The sequence below is a fragment of the Kwoniella mangroviensis genome, assembly GCF_000507465.2.
Source record: "Kwoniella mangroviensis CBS 8507 chromosome 1 map unlocalized Ctg01, whole genome shotgun sequence".
In the NCBI taxonomy this organism is placed as follows: domain Eukaryota; kingdom Fungi; phylum Basidiomycota; class Tremellomycetes; order Tremellales; family Cryptococcaceae; genus Kwoniella; species Kwoniella mangrovensis.
In genome coordinates this window covers 5,090,175-5,107,878 of record NW_027062533.1, presented here as the reverse complement: position 1 = coordinate 5,107,878, position 17,704 = coordinate 5,090,175, and the positions used below count along the sequence as shown (strand labels likewise).

General features: G+C 45.1%; 6 protein-coding genes across 6 annotated transcripts; 4 read left to right on the top strand and 2 right to left on the bottom strand.

The window, feature by feature from the left end:
- Positions 1-1,787: 1,787 nt before the first annotated feature.
- I203_101916 (uncharacterized protein) lies at positions 1,788-4,200 on the top strand (the record flags this gene model as incomplete). The annotated part of the gene is made up of 3 exons (XM_019146425.1): positions 1,788-2,048; positions 2,124-2,291; positions 2,365-4,200. The coding sequence occupies 3 exons, from the start codon at positions 1,788-1,790 to the stop codon at positions 4,198-4,200; spliced, it is 2,265 nt and encodes a 754-aa protein (XP_019003958.1).
- A 1,207-nt stretch (positions 4,201-5,407) lies between these two features.
- On the bottom strand, positions 5,408-6,243 carry I203_101915 (uncharacterized protein; the record flags this gene model as incomplete). Its single annotated transcript, XM_019146424.1, has 6 exons — positions 5,408-5,463; positions 5,653-5,728; positions 5,833-5,856; positions 5,974-6,036; positions 6,102-6,134; positions 6,217-6,243. The coding sequence occupies 6 exons, from the start codon at positions 6,241-6,243 to the stop codon at positions 5,408-5,410; spliced, it is 279 nt and encodes a 92-aa protein (XP_019003957.1).
- A 442-nt stretch (positions 6,244-6,685) lies between these two features.
- Positions 6,686-7,948, top strand: I203_101914 (homoserine kinase; the record flags this gene model as incomplete). Its single annotated transcript, XM_019146423.1, has 3 exons — positions 6,686-7,420; positions 7,546-7,665; positions 7,724-7,948. The coding sequence occupies 3 exons, from the start codon at positions 6,686-6,688 to the stop codon at positions 7,946-7,948; spliced, it is 1,080 nt and encodes a 359-aa protein (XP_019003956.1).
- Positions 7,949-8,252: 304 nt separating this feature from the next.
- Positions 8,253-8,798, top strand: I203_101913 (uncharacterized protein; the record flags this gene model as incomplete). Its single annotated transcript, XM_019146422.1, has 2 exons — positions 8,253-8,302; positions 8,387-8,798. 2 exons carry the CDS (start codon positions 8,253-8,255, stop codon positions 8,796-8,798), a joined length of 462 nt encoding a protein of 153 aa, XP_019003955.1.
- Positions 8,799-9,823: 1,025 nt separating this feature from the next.
- On the top strand, positions 9,824-12,065 carry I203_101912 (uncharacterized protein; the record flags this gene model as incomplete). Its single annotated transcript, XM_019146420.2, has 11 exons — positions 9,824-10,132; positions 10,196-10,227; positions 10,288-10,355; positions 10,423-10,564; positions 10,722-10,841; positions 10,944-11,035; positions 11,127-11,251; positions 11,325-11,483; positions 11,559-11,662; positions 11,772-11,976; positions 12,051-12,065. The coding sequence occupies 11 exons, from the start codon at positions 9,824-9,826 to the stop codon at positions 12,063-12,065; spliced, it is 1,371 nt and encodes a 456-aa protein (XP_019003953.2).
- Positions 12,066-12,362: 297 nt separating this feature from the next.
- I203_101911 (uncharacterized protein) lies at positions 12,363-17,531 on the bottom strand (the record flags this gene model as incomplete). The annotated part of the gene is made up of 14 exons (XM_019146419.1): positions 12,363-12,775; positions 12,839-13,736; positions 13,790-13,981; positions 14,040-14,562; positions 14,618-14,784; positions 14,843-14,932; positions 14,995-15,113; positions 15,174-15,972; positions 16,029-16,625; positions 16,698-16,811; positions 16,868-16,971; positions 17,032-17,104; positions 17,158-17,255; positions 17,315-17,531. The coding sequence occupies 14 exons, from the start codon at positions 17,529-17,531 to the stop codon at positions 12,363-12,365; spliced, it is 4,404 nt and encodes a 1,467-aa protein (XP_019003952.1).
- Positions 17,532-17,704: the final 173 nt, after the last annotated feature.

The window sequence follows — 17,704 nt, the reverse complement described above, 5'->3', positions numbered from 1 at the left end:
CGCTGGAGATGCCCCACTAGCCCGAGCGGCACTGCATGGAGTCATTCATCTGGCTCGCATTATATAGACACTTTTGCTGTCTGTACTTGTAAAATGCATTGTACAGCAGTCGCAGAACACTTGCGCCATATGGAGGGTGTCAAGGTAATTCATACGCAGGTGTGATTACAGTGAACGGGACTCGTGGTGTTGTTCTGACTACAGCATGTACTGAGTACATGAGCGGTGCACTCACAGTCGTATCGTGTTCATCTCGCTTGACTACCCTCCCTCCTGAAGTATTTACTGCACTGTAGAAGTAGACAAAACCACATCCCGAATTTCCCGGTTAAGGCAACAGACAAATCCACCAAGCGCAAGTGTGTAAAGAAGCTTACAAATCAACGTAACAGCGTGCAGCAGTAACTGTACGAGTACTCAAGAGTAAAGGGAAAATCCGACCCCGTTCAGAGTTATTCCATTCTCGGATATACGCAATTTATCGAATCGCATCATAACACCTTTTACTTTGTAAAATTTTGCACATCTTGATTTTACCTTGGATGTTTCCCTATGGGGCCCTGGCGGCAAGTACTTGTGGAAGGAGAGATTTAGTTTTTTGCCCCAATCGATAATACATACGTACGTAGTTAAGTTAGCAAGTAGGCATCAGATTGTATGATTTTGATTTTTCAAAGGTTTTTGTTATTATTGCATCTGTCTGCATATCGTCGACCACATATATCATTGTTCGAATATTATTGTCCGTCCATACTACAGAAGTCTCTTACGCCCACAAGCCAAGTGATATCAGAGTACATTTATACAAGTACGGTAGAGAAACAGCATTGAAAAATACTCTTGGCCGCGGAACACCCGATCGCGTGCTTTGTCGACGTGGTTTTGACTTCATCGACCAGCCAGTCAATCAAATTTTCAAAATCAACATCATCCACAAGAATCATTCAGAAAGCATTTTTCGGATATAGATATATGAGACCACACGAAGGCAAGGATACCAGTGAAATACGTGAGTCGTGCATTGTTGGTTGATTACTGGAATGGAAATGATCGAATGGCAACGAGCAAAGCAGAGAGATAAGCCATTTCGGGTGGTAAAGTTGGGTCGCAGAATCAGGATTTGAACGTGCGGAATAAGCAAACAGGAATGAGATTTTTACCCTTAATTCCGCTGCACAACCATCCCATTTCTCCTTTTGGATTTCATATTCATCTCTTCACTTCTCTTATCTCTCATCTTCATTCCTACAGTCATCACTCCACATCTTATACATACATACATCATCAACACCCACCATCACTCAGTAACACACAAGGTGAGATAGCAACCTTCACAACACTGGATGGATGGATGGACGGAGGATATATTTCCTCCATCTCTCTATTGCCGTTCCACTCCCGATTTAGCTCTTTGTACCCCCCGCAGTGCCCCTCATTCACCATCGTATTCTTGGTTGTTTCATCCTTTGATCCAAGTCATCCATCTCATCCATACACCTTTATCCTATCGACATAGACAAGATCAATACTGATACATTGATCGTGTAATAGTGACATAGTTCAGAACAGAAAAAACTTCGTTCACCGCTATCTCGCTTAGCCATCGACTGACTCATTGTCTACACATTTTCGATTGACATCCATCCATCCCATTCATCGATACTTCTATACCTCATCCAATCTTATTCACTTACTTTCCCTTCGGACGACACATCCTCCCTCTCTGGCTTCGAATCATTCTTAACACCCGGCTCATATAGCCTACAAATCGACAACACACGTCCACTATGCCCGACGGTACACCCCCCACAATCGACTCTGCGTCGGGAGCAGCAGCCTCTTCCGATCAAACTCAGCCCAATGTCACATCCTCCAATCCGCTTGGTCTACCCACACCCGTCCCAGACCCTATCACCGGTAGACTAGACCCCAATGATCCCACTGTCAAGGCTTTGACGGAAGCAGCCTTGAATATGGATAAAAGCAAGATCCCTAGACCTTATAAGTGTCCCTTGTGTGATAGAGCTTTCTACAGATTGGAGCACCAGGTAAGTGAATATTCTTCTCGCGGTGTGAGGCTACACTCTTACGATGCTTACTGATACGTATATTCGATGCTTCAGACACGACACATCCGTACGCATACTGGAGAAAAACCTCACGCATGTACCCATCCAGGATGTGATAAGCGATTTTCACGTTCGGATGAATTGACGAGACACGCTCGTATCCACTTACCACCTGCTCATGAGAATGGTTCACATAAAGGAAAGAGTAAATATGATGACGATGTGGGTCATCACTCCAAACAGTCATGAAATCTGTTCTATCTTTGCTGACATAACTTTCCGTCTCGATCTGTAGCATGAACACGACGATCACCGTGGACATCACCTCCCACATCTTGGACCTTCCTACAACATGGACCTCGAGCGACACGGATACCCCTACAACCTCCATTCCCTCCAGATGGGCGCCACCAGCGGGGGAATCAGTGATATCTCAGCTTTAGCAGCGGCAGCTTCAGACCAATTGATCGAACTGGAAAGACACGAAGCGTTCAGAAGAGCTGAATGGGAATTGCGTCATCGACAGATTGCCGGTGCTAGAAAATCAAATGGTAACTCACCAGTTGGTACACCTGGCTCAGCCCCTGCAGCGCCATATGGTTTCTCCAACGAAAGAGAAAGGCTATCATTATCTGGTGTCCCTGCTCCAGGCGGTGGTACGCTAGTATACCCAGTCTCAGCTCCCCAACCTGCTAGTGGAAATCAACTTGCTGTCCCGGCTGGCACTCTCGCTGACCCAACTTACTTGGTCCCACCCTCGTGTTGTCATGAAGAATGTCATAAATCGTATAGAAAGCGATTGAAGGTGGCGAAACAGACGCAAGCATGTCCCAACTGTCTTACCATGACGCACAACGGTAATTCCCTTGGTGGTGCAGGTGGAGCTGGAGGTGCAGGCCACGGTGGTAATGGTGGTGGAGACAGTCATCATTCCAGCAGTTCAAATACACCTAAAGATCGATCGACACATAACTCCTCGGAAGATCTGACTAAATTTGCTGGTAGTGCACCAGGAGGAGGTTCAAACTATCATTTGAATTCCGCTACTTTGACTCAAGAACTTGCCGCTTTACAATTCCAGCATCTTCAAGCTTTGCAAAGACAACGACAGGGTGTCGCTCATTCGCATTCGCCTCACGGATCGTACGGTATCAGCAAACCACATGCTATACCTATACAACCGCCTGCCCAGGGACATCTCCGACCCTATACGCTCGACCTGAACGCTCATCGCGGATTGGCTTCTGCTCATGTATCGGCTGCACCTTCACCTGCTTCAAGTGATGATTCAGATGATGAACCGATGAACGAGATCATGCCTCATGCTCATATGGAATTTACACCTGCGACATCACCCGTTTTGTCCAGTATGAGACAGATGTCTCTCTGGCAAGGCAAAGCCATCACTGCTCCTACTTCTCGAGCAACGAGTCCGATCTTACATTCTCGTGGACCCTCCCGACCTGGTTCGCCCGTCGAAGGACATTCCGCCAATTCAGGTCGACATGGTCACACCTCGCATTCTGCTCGAGATGCCAAGAACCGATCGCACCCTTATACGGCAAGTTTACACTATTCTACACCAAACTCACCTCATTTCCCTCCTACTTCCAACAGTAGTGGTAAACATCACAATAGGATGTCGCCACCTAAATTACATCGAACATTGAGTTCAGATGGGAACGGAAGATACAACCAGTATCAGCAACAGAAACAGAGTGTACAAGATATTCTCAATGGACCTTCTATCCTTCCTCCACCGGTAGATAGGATGTTACCACCACCTTCTAACAGCTCTTTCACTTCCTCGGTACCTTCCGTCAGTTATTCTCAACCTACTTCTACATCCCATTCACCAGCTACATCCCGAGCTTCCTCACCCGTTCATTCTACTCATGCGGCAGCTCAACCCCACATCATCCATGGAGTGAGAGCTGCCTTCGGTATGACACCCATCTCAGCATCCAGTTCACCCAATACGAAAGAACCGAAAATTGCCCAGTCTTACTCTCCACCACACAAATTAGCTCCGATGGGAATGTCCATACATGAATCGGTGAGATTACCCAGTTTGAGTAGAGGTAATTCCCCGGTTCATTTTGGGATGGAAGTGGATAGCGGACAGGCTTGACAGATAAAGATCGAGGAGGAGGAGGGAAGAAGAAGGAGGATAAGTTGGGATGATACTAGTGGGTATGGACAAGGGTACGGTTGGAGATACTAAAAGGGGAGATGGGTAGAATGGGAAATGTCAGAGTAAAGGTGGATCTGTAGTAGAACTTTATTTTAGTGGACATGACCTGGTGTAGTCGGTGAAGCTGGTAGATCATACATGTTGGGATTGAAATTGTCAAGAATTCGAAAATTCAATTTGCTCTTTTGCATCTTATTCCGTTTACATAGTCTATAGGTGGTTGTTCTCCTTCTCTTCTCATTCTTTTCTGGGTTATCTTTTTCAGTTAGTATATATACGACATACGTTTTCTCTTTTAATATAAAATCAAAATATAGATGGGTTTCTTCTTTTGACATGTATCAACAATATCCAAATAATGAATTGTACAATTTGCAATATGTCAAAATATTTCACACATTGGTTTTGGTGTTCTTATTGATTAATCCGACTGTAACATCATGTGGATCGATAGGTATGTTTATCCATTGAACAAGGGGGTTGAAAAGTGGAGAGCATTTGTATTTGTATTTTCAATCTGAGCGGAACCTATCTTTCCGTTTTTCTTACAGTACAATTAATCACACTAGATAGGAATGATCGCGAGAAAGGAGACAAAGAGGAAGTTCGGGCGAAGTGGAAGATGAGGAGAAGGGATTTCCCCTGCTTTCGAGGGATCTTAGAATGAATGGTCTGATGAAATGCAGATACAAAAGCAAATGCAAACCAGACCAATTAAAGAAGTTGTTGAACCTATAATGTAATGAGGAAGTGAACTTGTGTATCATACTGATATTTAAGAATAAGATAGTGAAACAGATGATTTGGGCTGAGAATCTGATGGAATCGATGAATGAATCTTAGTACGATATAATTTGAGTAGACCTGAGGGATTTGATTGTTCGATATTGAAATTCCAATCTCTCACCCTTTTTCATTGGATGATGTCGAATTGAATCTAAAAAACATACATGCATGATATATTTGTTGATTTTTCCACTACTTCACTTTTTACCTGGATTATCTGATTTTGATCGAAAGGGGAAGAAAACCTTTCATTATCCTCTCTTACATGGATCGATCCGAGGCCATTTTTTGATATGTGAGGAAATATAGTTTGTATAACGAATGGAGAGGAGATAAGAGATGGGAAAGAAGGATTTTCTTATCCCTGAGTAGGTTGAATAAGCGTTATATTATCTCCTTTCAAGAGGATTCGACCTGAAAACAAATGAACTAGGTTAGTGATACATTCCCTGTAAAACGTGCTCGGAATGAAAAGGGGAAGTATTTCTGAATTATACAGTACAGACAAATTGTCTGTCTCGTATTTGACATGTGTACTTGAAGATGTAAAAATCCACAGCATGTAGATGAGAGGTTGGAGAAGAATCAGAGATAAAGGCTCACCCAAATCCCTACGTGGTTTTGGTTCTTGACCTGGTTTCGTCGCGCAATCGTAAACTTCCTCAGCATCATCGAGTACCTAGACACCAATACCATGAATGTCAATTAGCTCCATTTTTTCTCTACTCTTGATTTGACGAATATGGATTTTAAGCGGAGGCGATTGATAGATTTGAAACATACGAGATTCATAAATTCATCGAAACCCTACATTCATTACATCGTCAGCATTGAATTGATATGATATGCGAGAGCATGATCAGGAAATGGTGGCCACGCGTGTAATGGAACTCTGCCCAGTACAAAGAAGGAAGAAACGCTCACAATGATATAAGCCTCAATCCTAAAACTGTTGTTATCGAATAACCAGATAGTCGTTCGGGTGTGCTACTCAAGATGCATGATGAGCTTCCAAGACTGAGACTTCCAAAATGAATCGTCGCTGAGCTCACCTTCTGTAAATGATTGAAGATGATGTTGATGGGCTATACACATCTGCCATTAGCTTATTGACTCACCCTCTCGCCAAAGCAAGTCAAGGATTGAGAAGGAACCCGATAGACATACCTGAACCATCACTTTTCTACCTGACATTATGACTGATTCTTCGTTTCCTGGTTGATGAATGCCCGCTCAGCTGTAGTCAATGGATGTATGCGGCGGGAAATGAAGTAAAGTCTGGAAAGCAGGTAGAAGGAATGACACTGCTGTTGAGTAATGTTGGTTCTGATGTTATCGAGAATCACAACGAGCAGGAGAAAGAAAGAATCATCGACTGTCAACTGTCGACGGAACCAAATGTTCCCAGTGGGATAAATTACCGCAAATACCGCCACATCAGATATGTACAGATATAACATATAACCCTTCTCTCCTACACGCGTGCTGCACGTGGTTTCCATCATCCTTGGATCCCCAGCTCAGATCTAACCGGAGAGGACTCGGACTCGAACTCGGATTTGGACCAAAAAGTTGCAAGTTGAAGAAGATATCCTTCCTCATTTCATGACTCTTCACCCACCTCACCCTCATCACCATGTCATCCTCCACTCCCTCCTCCAGGACATACAAGATCAATGTCCCTTGCACCTCGGCAAACATAGGACCAGGGTTCGACGTGTGTGGTATCGCCTTATCCAAGTCACTCTCTTTAAAAGTTACCATCCCTTCCAACCCCTCCGACCAGCCCTCATTACCCACCATCAAATATACAGGCTTAGACTCGGAGAACGTCCCATTATCACCATACAAGAATCTTCTCACTCGAGTAGCGCTTTACGTCCTCCGTTCACACGGTATCAACACTTTCCCTAATGGAGTCACTATCGAGGCCCATAATGAGATTCCATTCGGACGAGGATTAGGTTCGTCAGGAGCGGCAGTCATCGCTGGTGTACTTTTAGGTGATTTATTAGGAAATTTGAACTTGTCCAGAGGGAGATTATTAGATTTCGCATTGATGGTGGAAAGACATCCTGATAATGTCACTGCTGCTTTGATGGGTGGATTCGTAGGAAGTTATCTTAGGGAATTATCGCCTGAAGATATGTCTGCTGCGTCCATCCCACTTGCTGAAGTGTTACCTGAATACCCACCTGATGCTGGACCTGATTGGGGGAAAAACCCACCATTACCTCCTAATGGGATAGGACATTATGTCAGATTCGGTTGGGCAAAGGAAATCAAAGCGATTGCTGTTAGTCCGAGATTCGAGTTGGCGACTGCTAAAGCTAGAGGAGTATTACCTGATAGTTATACAAGGAAGGATTTGGTGAGTTTTTTAATAGCGACCATTGCATTCTCACATGTCCAATCAACGATATCATGGTCTTGGTGAAGATGATATTCAAGGATATTACATGTCAATGAGGCCATGGCTAATCCCTGATGATACAGATATTCAACCTTCAACGACTCGCTGTACTCACCACAGCTCTCGCCAGATCACCTCCAGACCCTGATCTCATATACGATGCGATGGGTGATAGAGTCCATCAACCCTACCGAATGACCCTTGTGAGTGAAGTCGACAATCGACTCGATCTCGCACGAGGGTGACTGACCTGTCTTGTAGATTCCCGGACTTCCTAAAATTCTTACTGAACTCACCCCAACTTCACACCCCGGATTACTAGGTATCTGTCTCTCTGGAGCGGGTCCGACCATCTTGGCACTGGCGACGCACAACTTTGATTCGATAGCTGCTGAGATCGAGAGGATATTCAAGAGCGAGGGAGTCGAGGTGGATTGGAGTTTGTTGGACGTCGATGAGAGGGGAAGTACGGTCGAGGAGGTGTAAGGTGGGTTGTGGGTATAGGATATGTATACGCCATCAATAGCAAATGGTCATAGAGTAGAAGATGCATATACAGCATACAGCATATTGGAGAATATTGGTCGATACCATATGCATTTTCCATCGAGAATCTCATGAACATCTCTTAGCACATTGATATCATCGCACCGATCACCATGATCGCCCAGATGATGCTAACCCAATAGATACAGATACACAATGCACAGACAAACAAATTAACAACTTTTTCCGTTCATCTATACTCATACCTGTATTTCACTATCCTATCTTCTGATTGACGATTAAGATGGAACAAGATAACCCCAAAACAGATATCATCCTCTCCATGTCCCATACGTAAGTTGGTGTCTGCGCACAGACACTTGCCCATCATACAAATCATACCTATCTCAACTGGTATAGATCTGATGGAACGTATAGTCCAACAGAAGATTATATTCAACAAATAGTCCAACGTCTCAAATCCTACGAATTCCGTAAACGACTCTACCCAGAGACAGTCAAGAGAATATGGTTTTACGAGACCGCACCTAAATCATCTATCACTTACATCTGCGAAACTCACCCTGCTCATATCCGGGCAAGAGATGGTCCACTGAAGGAAGATGGTATAGGGAATAAGGAATATAATGAATATCATCAAGATTGGGAAGGATACGATTACGCATATAGGGTCAGAAGTTGTTATAGGATCAAGAAACCGATTGGGTTGGAAGAGATGAGAATGAAATTTGGGATTGGAGGGGCACCTAGAGGGATGGTCTATGTTCCGGGAAGGATGATGGAGGATGTCAAGGTGGAGGAGCAGGAATGTATCTGGAAGGAAGAGTGAGGAGTGAGGGTTGTATAAGAGGTGAGTGGGGATGATCTGTATGGTCTAGGTTTTCATAGGTTTGTAAAGGGCTGTTCTAGGTGATTGGTTGGGATACTTTCATTGTTGATTACTCGCTGACCAAGTCAGCAGATACATGCTGATGAATTATCTTCATAGTGATAATATCATACGAGGACCAGAAGATTTGGTAGTAAACTACAACAAGATCCTTTCATATTGGTTTATCAACCGAGTTATAGCAAGGAGACGGAGAAAGACGATGGAATCGATACTGCATCCTCATACATCAACCCACCCCTCTCAAGGTCCACATGGAAAATTGGGGAGGTGGGTACCTTCTCCGGAGAGGCGTACTACATTCCTCGGCCTCGAGCACTGTACTGGGTAAGCTGAAGCAGAATGATGAAATGGTTGGGTAAGTACGACGAGGTATTTACGGGATTGATCACCAAAACATCGGGAAGCTAAAGTGTGGAGATGTCGTCAGTGGGAAACCCTGAATCTTTAATCCTAATACTCACACTCGCTCTCTTTCGTATGACAATTGACTTTTGTTTCTTTTCAACAACGACGCTTTCGACGGGTGTAACTAAGGTCATCCATTCCAGCGAGCCGAACAATCATTCCTTGAGTCTCTCAGCTGATGGGCTAAACCACGTGAAACAAGGAAACAAGGAATTATTGATCGTCGTATACTACTGTCCTATAGTACTAACTCAATCTATCCCGGCTGACTTCAATTCTCAGGTTGTCTCGGAAGGAAATGAAGAAAAAGTCGTATCATTGATCATGACGACTGACGAGAAGATAAGCATCAACGAAATGGCAACAATACCATGAATGACACTCATATCGAATATATCATGAGAAAGACTTTTAGCTGACTTTAACTGGTTCTACTGATATATCAATGATATTTTTCATTCACATCATTGACATTGATCATTCTGATCGATAACTGCAGTCGACTGAAAGCTCTGTTAGTCTCGCTTTTTGAAGTGATCCATCAAACTTAGACCAGTATGTCCACTCGACATCTATCAAAATCAACCATATTCTTCCTAATCATCTTCACCTTCCTGTCCATCCTCACATTCCTCAACTTATCTCCCAACGGTCAAAACCTCCTACAATGGGCCAATTCACTTGAAGTATTCCAGCCGTCTCAGCAATTATTCCCCTATGAGATCGACCACGATATAACCACTTATCAAGAATATAACGATAGGGAGGTCGAGAAATTACAGAGATGTTTGGAGGATCAAGGAGAATGTAGGAAGAATCAGGATAAGGTGGTTTTGGCTTTTGCACATGCCTGGCCGGGTGCTGTGGTGCGTATAACTGTTCTTACCATTCTTATGCAATGGTGCTGATTCAATTTGGCTTGGATGTAGATCGATGGATGGCGAGGAGGCGAAGGTGTATGGTATGTCCCTTTTTTGATTGGTTAGGGTGGTTGAGGGTGTAAGCTGATATAGAGGGACAGGGCAATGTCAATGTTCAGAGCAATGAGGGAGTTGGGATATACCGTGTTACTAGGGATAAATGATTGGGGTCAGTACCAATGAAAGGTTTTAGCAGAGGGTTATAGCGGGGTAAACTGATATACTCTTGTGATCAGACGAGACACTACGATATTATCGAATGTTCCCTGATCAAGTGAAAGTGATCATCAAATCGGCTTGGATAGACGATTGTATCAAGGATCCGAAATGTATTAAATCGGAGGTGAACCCTACGGGTATACCGAGGTGGAAGAGTGAGTAGTCGATCACCTTAGAGGTACCGTAAAATTATGTGCTAGCAGACTGACATTGATGGTTTGTGTTCTTGTTTGCGAGTGTGAGCCCACCATCCATTACTGATTCGATGAGGAAGAAGGGACAACAGTATATGCTGATGTGCAACTCACGATGATAGGTTTTCGATGCATTTCTTCCCTGATACACATACGAGATTCGGACTAGATTATAAATGGATTATTCATGCCGATAGACATTTTTATGGTGAAGAGGGAGCGGAGAAATTACAATATATCGGGTGAGTAAATACCCCTTGTGCATTCATATCTACTTATTAACCACACCCAGAGAAAAGCTTGATAAGAAAAGTGCTGAGATTTTGTTCTTGAATTTGTATCAGGTACTCACTCGAAGATGCATGTATGAAACATCCTTTCGTACCGCACGATCAACGTCCCATGGCAGCTTGGACATTAGCCAAACAAGCTAGTCGTGAGTACAGTACTTTGACTCCTGAAATAGACAATCATGTAGCAAAGAAGATGTTGAGCTTGATTTTGTTTTCCTGTTTGTCTATATGTAGTATTCCACCTCGGTGCAAAAGAGACAGTATTCAATAAATCATATTTCGAATTGGCGAGTGAAGAACCTCAACTTGATGGATTGAGCTTCAGAGGTGCTTATCAGGTTAATGGAGAGTATATGAAGGTGAGTACAGATAAAATATCACTTGGGTTAGAGTGAAGGACCGACTCAAACCTTATCTTTCTCTTGCAAATAGGGCTGGATCCACGATACACCCGTTCAAGCTCTCAACGGAGTTATAAATCTAGGTAAGATTGGACCCGATCAATTCCTCGACGAATTGGCCAGCTCGAGGATATTGATCGGTGTGGGTAATCCACCTTTATCACCTTCACCTTATGTCGCTTTATGTATGGTGAGTCAAGTTTCTCGCAGGTATTCATTACCTGTAGACTGGAGTTGATTGAATCTTTTTTTTTTTCTCAATTAGGGAACACCATTCTTGAATCCCATCAAATCGTGGGATCCAGAAAATCCAAATGATCGATCTAAATGGGTTTCACAGCACAACTACTTGAAATGGCTTGACCCTCCGTAAGTACACTAATAATCTCGATTCTCCGACCTGTACTACAGTATAGGACGAAAAGAGATGTGATTACGATGGAGCTCTAATTGATGTTGTTTGGATCGTGCGACATAGATACGTATACAACGTTCAAGCCCACGCATATGACCAATTTGTCTCTGCCATTTCCCAAGCTATCCAAAATCCCCCACCGAGGTATGTCGATCCTCCCATGACGATCGAAAATGTCCGAAGGAGGGTAGAAAGATTGGTGGAAAGTGATTGGAAGGAATTGGCGAGGGAGTATATGGAAGAGAAAATTAAGGAAGGTGAGAAATATGTGAGTCGATTTGAAACCACAAGTATTTTACCGCTACATGAAATGTTACTGATATTTTGCTGGTCGATATATAGACATGGACTTTGTAGAGTCGTAAAGTAAGATTGAGTTCGTAAGACATTGTTTGTATATTATCATATCTATCGACAGTATCGGCTTCTCAGGGACAATGTATTTTGGTTGTATCTCTAGCCTGCTGTAGAATCGTTGTACTCCATTTGATCTGTCCAGAAGATACCCATGCTACTTTTTCTGTCTGCAATGCCAGCTTTGAGAGCGCGGTCTTTCCGAAATCAACCTTCTCACATGTGTACATACAGTCATTAAATATGCATAATCAAAACTCAATAATGAATACTATATACCTTCATTTCTTCTCGTCCCGATCAACTGCTGGGCGCACCACCCTCACCCGAACCACCTTGTTGTCCATCTCCAGCTCCAGCTCCACCTTCACCAGCTCCTACGCCTGCACCTCCCTGTCCGCCCGCGCTACTCCTCCTGCCCCCTCTAGCAGCCGCGCCACCCCTGGCAGCTCCTCTAGCAGGTCCAGCACCTCTAGGTCTCTTCAACACTCTCCCCCTCTCTCCTCCTGCTCCAGCAGCTGCTGCACCCTGTATACGAGCTATTATATCTCCTCCTGCACCCTGTGACGAACCATCTCCTTCACCGGCTACTTCACCTTCTTCCAAGGGTCTCTTCACTCCGCCAGTAGGGGAAGTAGGGTTCGCCGAAGGGGTTATCGTAGAAGGAGTGGAAGTGGATGGAGCACTAGCTTGATTAAGAGTTGCATTGACAGCTAGACAACGAACGAAATGTCAGCCACAATGAAAAATCTATCACATCTCACCAAGGCACTCACTGCTCAGCACTGAATTAGCTCTTGTGGCCGCACCGCCTCTAGAGGCTCCCCTGACAGCTCCCCTAGCTCTTCCTCTAGCTACTCCTCGTACAGCACTTGCGCCAGCTCCTTCGGCGTTAGTAGCGGGAGCATGAGTCGTCGTATGTGTAGGTGTAGGAACAGCCGGTTGAGCTTGTTGGGTTGGTGCTGGAGCAGTGGAAGGTCTGAAAGCACCAGCATTTGCCGATAGAGCACTAGCCGTCGAAGGTGTAGGCGAGGCCGCTGGGATACCAAAAGCGCTAGTATTGGAGGGAACAGCAGCAGGTAAAGGACTTGCTGAAGCACCACCACCAGTAGCAGCTTCCAATTTCTTCTCGACTTCCGCCTTTTGTCTCTCCAATGTTTTCCTACTGATCTCAGCGGTTTTCACTTGTCTTTCTAATGCTCTGACTTTCGTGGTCAACTCTTCTACTTGACCTTTCAATGTGTTCGCTTCATTCTGAGTAGCCTCGGATTGCGATTTGACAGCTTCGGACACTCGGTTTTCGAAGGTCGCGTTGAGTTCGGCTTCTTTAGCTGATAGGTCGACTTGAGAAGCGTTTCCATCGCCAGATTGGGCTCTAGCAGCTTCAAGCGCTTTGGAGTGTTCGGCGTCGAGTTCTGCCTCTCTAGCTGATACGGCAGCTTTGACGGCTTCATCGATCTTAGCTTGATCCGTTACACCTTCACCACCTGCGCTGACAATGGTGGAAGCGCCAGCAGACTCGAGTTCTGATATCTTCTTTTCCAGTTCGGCGACTCTGGCTTGTAAGGTCTCAACTGTACTTTGAGCGGTCTGTCTTTCAGCAGTGAGTTGGTCTAATCGGCCTTTCATTGAGGCATTAACTCGATTGACTCGGGTGACATTATCCGCATATCGCTAGTCATTCGGTCAGCTCTGTTTTGCTTACTAATCTGCGCAATTAAGCTTACTTGATCACCTTCATCTTTCTCTTTCTGTAGTTGCTCGATCTTCGCGTTCAGTTCCGTCCTCTCAGCATCGGTCAAAGATCCACCTTCAGCCTTGACGGCTGTTGCAGCACCGCCTGCAGAAGCAGCTGCTTGAGCTTTAGCTTCTTCGAGTTCCTTCTGCGTTTGATCAAGTTTGGTCTGTAGAGCCGCAAGCTATTCGGTTCATCAGCCGCGCTCGGTCGATTCGGATTCATTCAGCTAAAAAACTCACCTCAGCTGACTTGTCACCTCCTGCTGGAGCAGCGCCGCCAACACTTTGAGCTTTAGTCAATTCTGACTGTAGCCTTTGCACAGTATTCTCCTTCAATCCACTGACTCTCTCACTCTCTACCAATTTCTTCTCTACTTCACTTATCTTGGCTTTATGTCCCTCAATCTCGTTGTTCAGAGCTTCGATCTTCTCGTTGACTTCTTTGATCTCTTTGTCCTTAGCTTCGATAGCTTCTGTATGTGCTTGAGCAGTGGTATTCTGAGTTTCGGTAAGAGTGTCCGCACGCCTCTTCCAGTTGATTCCTATTCTATATCTATTTTCCGATTCAGTCTTGAGACGATCAACTTCAGCTTGGAGGGTCTTGATCTCCCCTGATCGAGTATCGGCAAGTGCCTCGGCGGCTTCCTTCTCCGCTTGGACTGTTGAAGTAGCAGCTGCCAATCGAGAGTCAAAGTCTGCAATCTTCGCTTCGGCTGCTCGGGTCTCAGCACGGGCTTGTTCGATTTGACCGCGAAGCGCAGTGCTACGATGATCATCAGCTATACTGAACAATCTGAGAATACCATAAGCTAGCTCACGCTTCACGTTGCAAATCCTCTATCCTCTTCTCAAGTTGGATTCTCTCCTCCGCCCTACTTTTCTCAGCTTCGGTAGCGATGTTCTTGAGGTTATCGATGAGCTGTTGTATTTTGACTCGTTCGGATTGTACTTGGGCGAAATCGGATTGCAATCTGCTTTCCGTACTCTACAGGACAAAAGTCAGCTGACTGGATTGAGATAGGATTATAGTATCTTGAGCTCACCTTCCACTGTTCCTTCTCAGCTCTAAGCATTGCTGTCTCATTTCGCAGCCTGTCAGCCTCAGCTTGACGAGTAGCGACTTGTTCGAGGGCCTATATTTCTCACGTCAGCTACTTTGCCTGGATATCCGCATCCTGAGTACTTTCAAGCTCACATTACGTTGCTCGTTATGGGCTTGAGAGATAGCATTCTGGAGCTGTCTATACTGGGTTTCAAGATTGGTGTATTCTTGTTTTTGCAGGGCATTGGCTTCATTGAGCATTCGCGATTGTTCTGTGCCAAGGCAGGTGTCAACTGTGTGCTATTTTCACACAGGAACTTGATCCAGCTTACCTTCGAGTAGACCGACTTTGGCTTCTGCTTTTGCCCTCTCCACCTCAGCCACACCAACCTGTTCAGTCTTGGTTCTGATCTCCTCCTTGGCTTCTTTGACCTCCACTTCAGCTTTGTTCTTGACAATATCCAATTCAGCTTGTAAGTTCGTGATAGCTTGTTGGTGAGGTGCGTCGAGAGATCCATCTTCAAGAGGTCCACCGGATGAAGAAGTCTGAGACCATCTCAAGCCTTCACCTTTAGCCAGTAATTTACTGAAGAAATCTCTTTCTCTCGTGGCTTCGTTGACTCGCTTCTGAGTTTCTAACAATTGTTTATGTAATTTCTCAATCGTGTCAGCAGCTTGATCTAACGTTGCTCCAGTATCCAAGTCTTCTTGTGCAGCTGAAGCTCTGTTGATCTCCCTTTGGTCGAGTTTAGCCATAAGACTTCGGGTGAGTTTGAGTAACTTCTGATTCTGTTCTTGTAAAGATCTGATTGATCGGAACTCCAACAGATGATCGGTAATGATATCCCCTTCTACGGTTGCTTCGCCGCTCATCTCTACGCCTGCCAGTGATGGATCGTCTCGTATAGCGATTTGACGTACGAGACCTTGAACTTGACGAGAGAGATCATCAACAGTAGTTTGGAGAGAGGCGACTTCTTCTTGATGATGGGTAGCAGCAGCGTTGAGGGATTTCACTTGAGTGTCGTAGGTGTCTCGTGAAGCAATCACGACAGCAAGTTCTGCAGCAAGAGCATTGGCTCTTTCGATCGCCCGGCCATGTTCCGCAGCTTGTTCGTCGAGAAGAGGTTTCTGCAATTGCTTTCGTTAGCTGCGGGTTGATAGCAAATCCTTGCGAAGCAACTTACCTTCTCAGCTATGTCCTGACCGATCTCGTCTAACAATCCTGTCAATCTGGCAACTTCATTCTCTGCCGCTCTCAACTTTCCTTCCTGGATAGTATAGTCCGTGTAGAATTGAGTATATGTCTTTCCACTGGCCTTCATACCACCAGCCAAAGCAGCAGCTGGACTCAAGTCAGTTCCCTCTCCACCAGCAAGTGCTAATCTCTCCACCACAATCTTGAGATCATCTGCCCTCTTTTCAGCTTCCTTCCTTATTCTTTCCTCTTTCTTCCACTTCTCTTCCCATGTCTTTTCTTTTTCTCCGTACGATTCTGCCATTCTTTCCAATTCTGCTTCTCTCTCCGCAACAGTCGCTCGAGCTTCTTCACCTCTCTTTTCCAATATTCGATTTTCCTCCATCACTTGATGGAACTCCATCGAGACGGATGCTTTCTTAGCGGCTGCTGCTGATGTGAGAGTGGCGATATTGGCATGAGCCTCGGAGAGACGTTGAGATTGATCGTTGTATGTTCGTTGAAGGGATCGATAAGAGTTTTCGACGGTGTTGAGACGTGTTAGGAGGGATTCGTGTTCTGTACGCGTTTTCGACTGTTCGGCTTGCTATATACGATTGATCTTTCAGCATACGTTGAGGCAGTACTGTAAATGCAGGAGAAAAGAAGAATGACCGACCTTCTCTGCTCTGTAACGACCAAATCTCTCTTCGACATCCGCAACAGCCTTGCTCAGGTTTAAGATCTCGGCTCGAGCACTTTCCAAGGCTTGTGAACTTCTTTTCTCGTTGAACTGTTCGATCATGATCAGCTTCGGCCTTACCCACGAGACTTGGTAAGCTGACTCACCTTGGCTGTCTCTGTTGTCATTCGCAGCTCAGAGACTTCCACATCCAGATGGGCAATCTTCTGAGAAGCATCGGTCTTTTGTGCTCGAAGGGCATACAGTTCCTCTATGGAAGCGCAATTGCGATGTCAGCTGAGTTCGAACGTTCGAGATAGCTACAGCTTACGGGTGTTCTTATTTGACCGTTGTTGTAACCTTTCCGTCTCCTCAATAAGTTCTTTCTTCTCTCGCTCAATTGCCTGAATGACATAGGTCAGCTACTGCCTCTAGCAACAGCGATGCGATGGCTCACCTCTATTCTAGTTTGCAGCACCGACAATTCAGAAGTGGACTGATGATGTGACGATTGCAAAGCAGAAAGCTGCGTTCGAAGTTGATTCGTCGTTGATACTATGTATCCCATCAAATCAGTTTCCGTCTGAGGTCCAACGGGTCAACAAGGAACTCACCAGCACCCTCTTTGTCATTGTCCAAAGCCTTCTTATCATTCTTCAGCTTCTCCACTTCTTCCTCCAGCTGTCTCAATTTCCTCTGAGCATCTGCCAGTGCCTGCTCCTGCTCCACTTGACGCCTTATATCCTCTGACATGCTGTCGGTGGGTTCAGGAAGGGGAGGGGGAATTAGCTCGGATGTCTGATCCGACGTGGGAGGTTGATCGGATGCCATTGTATTTGTAAGAAAGCAATCTCGTGGCCCTGGAGGATGGGAAGTGTCCTGCAGGCTTTGAGAGACTTTGATAGTAGGCTAGGATGAAGAGAAGGTAACAGGAATGAGGAATGAGGATGGATGATTGATGATTGATGAGGGTGAGAGGTCGAGGTTATTTAGACGCGAAGTAT